The 10,702-nt window shown below is 37.7% G+C and overlaps 1 protein-coding gene across 1 annotated transcript in view; it reads right to left on the reverse strand.

Annotated features, from left to right (window-relative positions):
• Positions 1-8,090: 8,090 nt before the first annotated feature.
• Positions 8,091-10,702, reverse strand: part of CBFB (core-binding factor, beta subunit) — a 55,946-nt gene continuing 53,334 nt past the window's right edge. The window contains exon 6 of the mRNA XM_015567818.1: positions 8,091-10,372. Within this exon, the coding sequence (XP_015423304.1) occupies positions 10,350-10,372 (23 nt within the window). The 3' untranslated portion in view covers positions 8,091-10,349. The remainder of the gene's footprint in view (positions 10,373-10,702) is intronic.

Raw genomic sequence — 10,702 nt, forward strand, 5'->3', positions numbered from 1 at the left:
GCATTAAAATAATTAAGTAACCGGATGTAATTGTTTACAGTACTTTGGAATTAAAGGATTTCCAATGGATGCAAATTGACGATTTAGAGATGCAACTTGCAGATTTTCAAGGTAGCATTTGGACTCATGTGTTTGTCGACTTAAGGTCGAAACTTGAAAATCTGGAACAAAATTGTTTAAATAATGAAGAAGAGTGCAACTAAGAACCAGAAATTTTGAGTGCTTGGAACAGAGTACCTGACACTTTTAGCGACATAAAAAATCTAGCGATGGCTTTGCTAACAATTTTTTCATCAACATATTTTTGTGAGACTTTGTTCTCAGCATTAAATAATATTAAAACGAACAAAAGAAACCGACTAACAGATGAAGTTAGTGGCGCTTGCTTGGCCTTAAAGTGCACCACGTATGAACCTGCAATCGAAGAATTAGCAGACAAACTTCAGCACCAAAAAAGTCACTAATTTCTAGTTTTCGTACCATTTGATTATCATTGTTTTTATTATTAATTTTTATATTTTTGGTTGATTTTTTTTGTTAAATGGCATTTAAATATATAAAATAAATATCAAAAATATAAATCTTTTTTTTACTATGGTTGTAAATATAAAAAATATATATATTTCTATATGTGACACGGTACCAGAGTTAAGTTAGGGTTTTTCAAAGTTTTGACACGCCGAGCTCAAAAGGTTGGCCATCACTGGTCTAGTGTGCTCTCCTTCCCAGGAGCACGCCTACACCTCCCCTCCCTTTCTTCCCCCACAGGCAGGCATCTCCTAAACTCTAAGGGAGCCCAGGAGGCTTGTAACCAGGACAATAATGAACAGTAGTAGTTCATCCCAGAAACGCCCCCTTTTCTCTGACTTCTTAGTGAGCCAAAGCAGACTAGCCTAGGTTCATTTCCCCAGCCCTTTCTTGTTTCACTGTCCCCAGCTTTAATAAACGTCCTCTAAAATTCACCTGGCCTCACGTTGTGAAATTTTTCCTGCACAAAGTCAAGAACCCACATACTACCAGCTGACCCTAGGCAGACCCGTTCAGTGCCAGGTTCCCTTTCTGGTAATATTGGGAGTATGACAGGGTCAGGGATTAGGGGCACATGACAAGCATTCAAGATGTGTTTAGAAATACAGTGGGGCCGAACCGGTTTGGCTCAGTGGATAGAGCGTCAGCCTGCGAACTCAAGGGTCCCAGGTTCGATTCCGGTCAAGGGCATGTACCTTGGTTGTGGGCACATCCCCACTGCGGGGCGTGCAGAAGGCAGCCAATCCATGTTTCTCTCTCATCGATGTTTCTGACTCTCTGTCCCTCTCCCTTCTTCTCTGTAAAAAATCAATAAAATATATTTTAAAAAAAAGAAAAGAAATACAGTGGGGTCTTGACTTATGAGTTTAATTCATTCCGTGACGGAGCTTGTAACTCAAATTACTCGTATGTCAAATCAAAAAGTGACCAAGTGAGAAACGTGATGCTGGGCTGATGTTGTGGCGTTCACTGTGATGTTTGCTGCGCCAACTAGCGGTGGGGTATCTGAAGCTGGCTCATAACCCGAATTTTAGCTCGCAACTCAAAGCAAAAAATTGGCCGTTGGCTTGTATCTCGAAAAACTCGTTAGTCGGGACACTCGTAAGTCAAAGCCCCACTGTAGTTGGGCAGTTGGCCTAGATGGCATGCTAAGACCTGAAAAAAAAAACTTCTCAGGTTGCCTGGCTGGTGTGGTTCAATGGTTGAGCATAGAGCATAGACCTATGAACCAGGGGGTCATGGTTTAATTCCTGGTCAGGGATCAGGGCATATGCCTGGTTTGCAGGCTCAATCTCCAGTAGGGGGCATGCAGAAGGCAGCTGACCTGATAATTCTGTCTCACCACTGATGTTTCTCTTTTTCCCTCCCTTTCTCTTCCTTTCTGAAATCAATAAAAATATATATTTTACAAAACAGATATTGAACTGCCTGCTGGTGCACTGATAAGAGTGTATTCAGGAAGTACAGGTATTCATCATGGCAGTCCAAGCCCGCGCCCCCCTCCCGGCCCCCCCGCCCAAAAAAATCCAGGGACTGGTTCAGGTCAGAGTATGGTTGGTTTAAATATATGAACCAGGAATTTTAATCCCAGTTCTGCCATTTAATCGTTTTGTGCCTTGAGCAAGTTGTTTCACTCCTCTATGCCTTTGTTTCTTTACCTGTGAAATATCTCAAAGATGTGTTAGGAGGACTGCATTTACAGGCAAAATGCTTTGTGTGTAACAAAATTTTAAAAAATCTAATAGTGACAGAATTGATGTAATTCATTGGCAGGATCTACAGATTGGATATATAGGAATTGAGGGAAAAAAGGAGTCAAGAATCAAAACACAAGTTGTTACTCAGACAGGAAAGAGCCTGGGGGAACTCATGTTGCAGTCTGGGAGGATTAGAATACTTCTGTTAAAACTGTCCCTTGTGATAACTCAGAAGGCAGGAAATGTACTAAGTTTGAAGCCCTCAGTAAAAAGCTTAGAAAATAGAATATTTTTTTAAGTATTTTTTTTTTAAATATATTTTATTGCCGAAACCGGTTTGGCTCAGTGGATAGAGCGTCAGCCTGCGGACTGAAAAGGTTTCAGCGAAAATAGAATCTTAGTACCATGGTTACTATTGGTTGCATTTGTCAAGGTTAAAAAAAAAAAAGCCAGTTTGAAAGAAGAAATAAAAGGTAACTGCATCAGCAAATCAGAGATGGGGTGAAGCGTCATGAAAAACAATGGATTGGAGAGCCCCTCCCTATAGGCCTTTCAAAAAAAACTTCCCTCTCTTAGGGCAGAGGGCCCTCAGACAGTTGCTCCAATGACATTGCATATTTGTTAGACCAGTGACTTTATCCTTCCCTTTTTGAATGAAAGTGTTTCCTGCAGTTTTCCTGTCCCTATTTCACCACTGTATACTGGCTGTATAGAAGGCAGATAACCAATATTTTAGAATTTTAGCTCAAGGCCTGACTAGCTGGGACTTTGAGGTTATCTCCCAAGGTAAATGTATTTTCTTGAGGAAAGGAAAACTTATTTAATAATTGAAAGGGTGGCCTGTGGTGTGCATATTAAAAGTCTTAAAATTTAAAACAAAACAAACAAACGAACAAAAAAACACAACAGAGTAGTTGATCCCACCCCAGACATCCTAAGGGTAAAAAAAAAGAGTGGCCTGTGATAATCATTACAGCTATTCACAAATATTTTGACTTTTTTGGGCAAAAGGTAGGATTGCAGCAGTTCCCTGTCCAGGTGAAGTTAGCCTTGTAACTTTCTAGGTCCAATAGAATGTAAACAGAAGTCATGTGTGTCAATTTCAGGTTTTTTTAAAAATATATTTTATTGATTTTTTACAGAGACGAAGGGAGAGGGATAGAGAGAAACATTGATGAGAAACATCAACTGGCTGCCTCCTGCACACCCCCAACTGGTGATGTGCCAGCAACCAAGGTACATGCCCTTGACTGGAATAAAACCTGGGACCTTTCAGTCCACAGGCCGACGCTCTATCCACTGAGACAAACCAGTTAGGGCCAATTTCAGGTTTTAAAAGCCAGTGCCCTGCACTGACGGGTGTTGTAAAATGGTTAGGGCACCAATGGTTTTGGGTTGGATTCCTGGTAAAGGGCATGTATCTGGGTTGCAGTTTCAAACCAATAGGGGCATGTATGGGAGGCAACCAATTGATGTGTGAGAGAGACATTGGTTTCTCTCTCTTTCTCCCTCCCTTCCATTCTCTCTAAAAATCAATGGAAAAAACCCTTAAGTGCTAACAATCAGGAAAAAATATCCTGGGTGAGGATTAAAAAAAAACACAAAACAAAAGCCAGTGCCTTTTTCATTATACTATCTTCTTGATTTTGTAACATGGTTGGCAATACCCTAGTGATTGCTCTGTCTCAGCCGTGGGCAAACTACGGCCCGCGGGCAGGATCTGGCCCATTTGAAATGAATAAAACTATTGGAAAAAAAAAGACCGTACCCTTTTATGTAATGGTGTTTACTTTGAATTTATATTAGTTCACACAAACAGTCCATCCATGCTTTTGTTCCGGCCCTCCAGTCCAATTTAAGAACCCATTGTGGCCCTCGAGTCAAAAAGTTTGCCCACCCCTGGCTTAGTTCAACCACTGATGGGTATTTAGCAAGTAAGAGGTAAGTCTTTAAGCCAGTAAAAATTTAGGAGTGTTAAGGCAATACAGCCAGTTTATCATGGTAAGAAAAACTGGGAAAATTGTCAATTATGCCTCCTGTACTTGCTTCTCAGGTCTGAAATGTTTCCAACGCTCACTAAGCTACCCTTAATCTACTGGGTGACCATATGATCCATGGGACTTTCTGCTAGTTTTTTCTTTCCAATCAAACACCACCACCAGCTTTATATCAAGTACTCATTCCCTCAAACTCAACCCATCAATGGCTTTGAGTTTGCCCTTGGAAAGTCCAGTTTAACATGGCTGGGAAGGTCCACCCAGGACTGCATAGGACTCTCATGCTGGCCTCTGCAGACCCTTTCAGACTCATCTCATGCTACAGCCCCTCCATTCCATGTTCTAGTCATACTCAACTGCTTAGTTTCTCAAATTTGCCATGCTTTTGGCCTGGCTTCCTATAATACTTTTGTCAGCTTATCTTTGGTGGCATAGTGTCTACCATCCTTCAGATTTCAACTTAAATGTCTCAAGAAAGCCTTTTTTGACCACCCAGACCAGGTTAGATGTACCCTGAGGGCAGAAACCAGTCTATTTTGGGTAATGAATATATACTCCCCCAAATGATCCTAGGGGGTAAAATAATATTTTAATATTTTTATTGATTTCAAAGAGGAAGATAAAGAAACATCAATGAGAATAATTTTATATATACATATATTTTATTAATTTCAGAGAGGACGGGAGAGGGATAGATAGAAACATCAATGATGAGAGGGAGTCATTGATTGGCTGCCTCCTGCACATCCCTTACTGGGGCTCAAGCCTAAAATCCCGGCATGTGCCCTTGACCGGAATTGAACCTGGGACCCTTCAGTCTGCGGGTTGACTCTCTATCCAGTGAGCCAAACCGGCTAGGGCTTGTTTTAATCTTAAAAAACAAACCAGTAATAGCCCTGACTGGTGTGTCCAGTGGTTAGAGCACAGGCTGGTGCACTAAGGGTTGTAGGTTCAATTCCTGATCAAAGGCACATACTGGGTTGCAGGTTTGATCCCTAGGGCCTCGTAGAGATGTATGCAGGAGGCAACTAATTGATGTTTCTCTCTTTCTCTCCTCCTCCTCCCCCTCCCTAAAAAAAATCAATGGAAAAAATATCCTTGGGTAAGGATTAACAAAACAAAACCCAGTAATAGTAAGCCTCAGTCTTTAAAACTTATTTTCCCTTTTGATTGTATGATCTATATACTTTGCCCACTTAAAAATCTTAATATTGATGTGAGCTAATATATGTAATTAAAAATTTTCTAGTAGTCTTATTAAAGATAAAATTTAAATAGTTTAACTCAATATATCAAATATCAATATAACTCAGTATACAAAAATATTTATATGTAATCAAAATAAAAAAAGAGCCCTAGCTGGTTTGGCTCAGTGGATAGAGGATCAGACTCAATATATCAAATATCAATATAACTCAGTATACAAAAATATTTATATGTAATCAAAATAAAAAAAGAGCCCTAGCTGGTTTGGCTCAGTGGATAGAGGATCAGACTCAATATATCAAATATCAATATAACTCAGTATACAAAAATATTTATATGTAATCAAAATAAAAAAAGAGCCCTAGCTGGTTTGGCTCAGTGGATAGAGGATCAGTCTGTGGACCAAAGGGTCCCGGATTCGATTCCAATCAAGGGCATGTACCTTGGTTGCAGGCCCCTCCCTGGCCCGGGGCCCTGGTCAGGGCTCCTGCAAGAGGCAACCAATTGATGTGTTTCTCTCACATCGATGTTTCTCTCCGTCTCTCCTTCTCTCTTCCATTCTCTCTAAAAATCAATGGAAAAATATCATTAGGTGAGGATTAACAAAATAAATAAATAAATAAATAGTGAAATTTCCTATATTCCTTTTTGGGGGTAATAGATCTTTGCTATTTGATATTTTACACTAGCAGTGCATCTCAACTCAGACACTAAATTTTCAAAGACTAAAGTGAAATGTAATCCTCCTAAAATAAAGTTTTGTTTAACAGGAAAAGATTTAACACTTGAGTTTTAAAATTTAAATATAAAAAATTCAACTAGCCATATTTCAAATGCTCAATAGCCACATGTGGCTAGTACCTACCAAATTGGACATCATAGATTCAGATTATCTTCTCTAATAAAAATTTCTGCCCGGTTGATATGGCTCAGCAGTTGAGTGTCAACTCATGCACAGGTCATAGCACATGCCCAGGTTTCAGGCTCCATCCCCAGCAGGAAGCATGCCAGGAGACAGCCAATGGATGTATTTTTCTCTCATCCATGTTTTCTATCTCCCTCACTCTTCCAAATCAATAAAAACATATTAAAAAAAATTTCCCTCCATTTTACCTACTCATATTTCCCAATGTTTCTGAAATCTGAATAAGCCCAATAAACCCCTTAACTCTCAAGTTGCTGAAGTTATTCTAACTAAAAGTTGCCAGCTGACTAATATAGTGACTTAGTTATCTGAGTATCCTATATTTAAACCAAACTGCCAACTTCCACTCATGATGCCATCCTACAACTGTAATTTTCTAGCCTTGAAAGATTTTTGAAAGATGTGGGGCAAGAAAGGAAATTGATGCGATCTGGGGGGAATCATGCCTTGAAATCTGCCTGCAAAAGAATGAAATCTTATCTCTAAAGATGTTTGGAAGATCAAAACATCCATGTTGTCTTGCATATACACATAGATGTGGCAATATGGCTGTGGTGGTTTTAAAAATGCATCCACAAACTCTTTGACATGCCTTTCTTCTGAGATGAAGCTTACTATTCCTCCAATTGAGTGGGCCTGACCCAGTGACTCACTTCTAACATACAGACTATGGCAACACAAAGAATAGGTTATTAAAAAGACTGGCTTTCATCACGGGCATGCACTTTTTCTTGGGTCACTAGCTCTGGAGAAGCCAGCTGCTAAGCTGTGAGCTGCCCTATGGAGACACCCATGTGGAGGAGGTCTCCATCCCAACACCTAGCTAGGAATTAAGGGCTTTTTCATCCAATGGTCTGTGAGAAGCTGAGGCCAGTCAATGACCAACTGAGTGGGCTTGGAAGGGAATTCTTTAGCCATAGCCAAGTTTTAAGATGACTAAGTCCAGACTGACAATTTGCCTCTAACCTCGAGAGAGACCTCTGACCAGACCACTGAACTTAAGCTTCTTCAATTTCTGACCCACAGAATCTGTAAAATGATGTTTCTTGTTTTATGCTAAGTTTTAGGGCAATGTGTTATGCAGAAATGGAAAATTCATACAATGGCTTATGGTTTGAAAAAGCTCATTGCCAAATGAAGCATAATCATGTTGATAGTACTCTTCCCAAGCGGCCCCAAATGAGCATATCTTGAATACCTGATGTAACAACTTTTGAAATTAACCCTCAGAGTATGGATCTTATTCTTTGAAATGTTGCTTAATGGTTCCAATTCAGCATTTAAAAGTACCTGTCATTTACAGTTAAGTCTGGTGGTGAATAAGTAAATATTTGCATATGGACCAAGCTTAAGGATTGCTTCTAAAATGAAAGGCTTAATTTTCAGGGACTAGCTTGAAAGATAGTACTAATTTGAATATGTAATTTTTAATATTCTTCCTCCCCTCCAAAATGACATCACTACTTTATAGTCATATCTCATTGGATGGGTAAATTAAGCCAGACTTTTGAAAACCACAATATACATTAGGAAATTAGTATTCTTTGTGATATTTATATTAAACGTTTTCTTTGAAATTAGGTTGGAGAAATACCACTAGATGCCACTGTTGTCATTTTTTTAAGGTTATAAAACAGGATGAAAGAACAGTTCAGAGTAACAGAATCAATTTTTGTGTCATAATGAACACTAGAAAAGAAACTGTTGGATTATGTCCAATAAAGACCCAATACCTTGTTTTCACTACACAGAACTTTATTGTGAAAGTAAATTAAACATACAAACACACAGTATGGCTAATAGTGGCAAAAGCAATCTGGTAGGTTAAGGCAAGTTTTAATGGAGATGAATTTTAAAAAGATGATGCAATGGTGTAACTTTGTTTAAATATAGGTTTTGAAAAAATATCAGATTGCATCAATAACTTAATAAAAGTAGCTTTCAAAGCTTGCACTATCGGAGAAAAGGGGATCATGATCTTAATGCCAGCATTAAGACAGACGAAAGCAGCACAATGCTAAATGACAGGAAAAATTCAGTATTTACAGAACAATGGCAACATGAACACTTAATAGATTTGATCATAGTTACTGGTGGACTAAAAGCAATAGAGAAAAATGTACCATCATCATCATGGTTACTAAAAAAAATTTAAGTGCAGAAGTCAAAAACCAAGGAGCTCTGTGATAAAGTAACCTTAAACCACCACTGTAAGGACCACTTAAAAGGCGATTCCCTCAGGGGAAATTAGGGCACTGAGTGTGTAAACATGTGAGCTGTATAACACCAAATAACAACCAAATTCATTCATAGTACTTAGTTACACAAGATCAGCATGGTCTTTTATGATGTATTATTGTTTATAACAATTTAAACACACTCCTTACCATGCATGACTTCAAATATATAACGAACATTTTTATTCTGAGATACTGGATATGTTTATGAATTATAAGACCTATGTACAATGAAAGTCATACCTCCCTCATCAATCAAGTATATATGTGTTTTAAATGCAATGACCTTATTCGGAATTCAGTTCATTTTCTGAACTGACCATGTCAGTTTTTCAAATTCTTTAAAATAATGCCATTCTATCATGATAAAATACATTTTTGCAAAAAAATTCAGAAACGCAGTAACATTTAATGACTGTGACCATGAAAAATATTTGTAAGGAGGTGCCAAATGACTTAGCACTTTTTTCCAGTCTTGTATTAAAAACAAAACAAAAAAACAAAAACAAGTTGCATTCAATTTGACAGTGAGCCTATTTAAAAAATATTCCCATACTAATTCATCTCAAAAGGTTCTATTAATAGTCCTTTTGGAAAATACCATATATATAACCTGTGAATTTTCCCCCATAATAATTAATGGAAGAAAATGTATCCTCTGCACAGATGAACATTTTCTCTCTAACACTAATCTTTTATCACCCAGCATTGTTTTTACAAAAGCATGCATTATAAAATACACATAAAAGCAGCTATCTTAAACATGATTTCAATACAATATTACCTTTGTAGCTGATTCATCACTGTCTCCAGTTTAATATGCTGTTACATACATGAAGAAGCTCCAGTATCCCTTTTCTGATTGACTTAAAAAAAAAGAAAATCCCTGAATAAAACAGAAGCCAGCCTGCGACTTCTTTAGGCATTTCAGTAGAATATTATCATTAAGGAGAATATCTCCACACAAACTCATGATTATAGAACAGAATCTAAAATAGATCTGGGGAAGATTAGAGTCAATGCCAATTAAAAATTTTTATATTTAATAAGGAAAGAAAAGGAGCTGATTATCAACATTTAAAAGGATACTGCAACTTTAACTGTAAACTTTGTTAGAAGGCTGTGGCAGACAGCTCTATGCTACTAGGGTTTTAGCTTGTAAATAATGCAAACACATCAGCAGTTTTAAAATGCCATAGACAATAAAAACACAAAAGAAAATGGGGGAAACAAAACAAAAAAACAAGAATACCTAGCTAAAATAAAATGCAGCTGTATAACCAACACATCTAAAATCACACAAAAAAGGGAAACAAAATTAGAGTAACTGATTAGGGATAAAACCCTCTGATAAAAATTTAAATTTATTGACTTGTTTTTAAATGACATGAACTCTTAAATTAAAATGGAGGACAAATAAGAGCTTTACAAGTAGATAGTTTCAACTCACTAAAATAATGCCAACAAGGTAAGTTTGCATAGAAAAAATGTAAATTCATTATTGGCTACATGCATACAAAATTAGAAATGCAGGTATTATAATCATAGTGCAAAACCATGGCAGTTTGTGATGTCTTGTTACTGCCTAAGGTTGAGAGATAGGCTGTATGTAGTACCTCCAGTTATCACAGTTTCTGGTCTTTTAATCAATTATTTTTGTCGACTAGAAACAATGTACGTGGAAAGATTTGGGGAGCACATCTGCTGTGCTACTAATTAACGAAGTTTGAAGTCATCACCACCTAAAGTGGAACCAGGACTAGGGTCTTGTTGTCTTCTTGCCTGCAATGACAAAAATCATAGTTTGGGGTCAAAATATGTTTGAAAATCCAAGTGCTAGATAAATAAGACAGTAGCACATAAGAAAAGTTTGCAACTAAAATGTTTTCAGCCAATATCTCTCCACATCTAAGAGGAAAAAGAACAATTTAAATTACCGTATTTGCCGGCGTATAAGACGACTGGGCGTATAAGACGACCCCCTAACATTTCCACTCAAAATACAGAGTTTGTTACATACTCGCCGTATAAGACTACCCCCTCTTCTGCACACCTTCCACACACCAAATAAAAGGTAAAACAATATCAGATTTGATTTTAACATTTTAATTT

This window comes from Myotis davidii, unplaced genomic scaffold (genome assembly GCF_000327345.1).
Source record: "Myotis davidii unplaced genomic scaffold, ASM32734v1 scaffold243, whole genome shotgun sequence".
Taxonomy (NCBI): Eukaryota; Metazoa; Chordata; class Mammalia; order Chiroptera; family Vespertilionidae; genus Myotis; species Myotis davidii.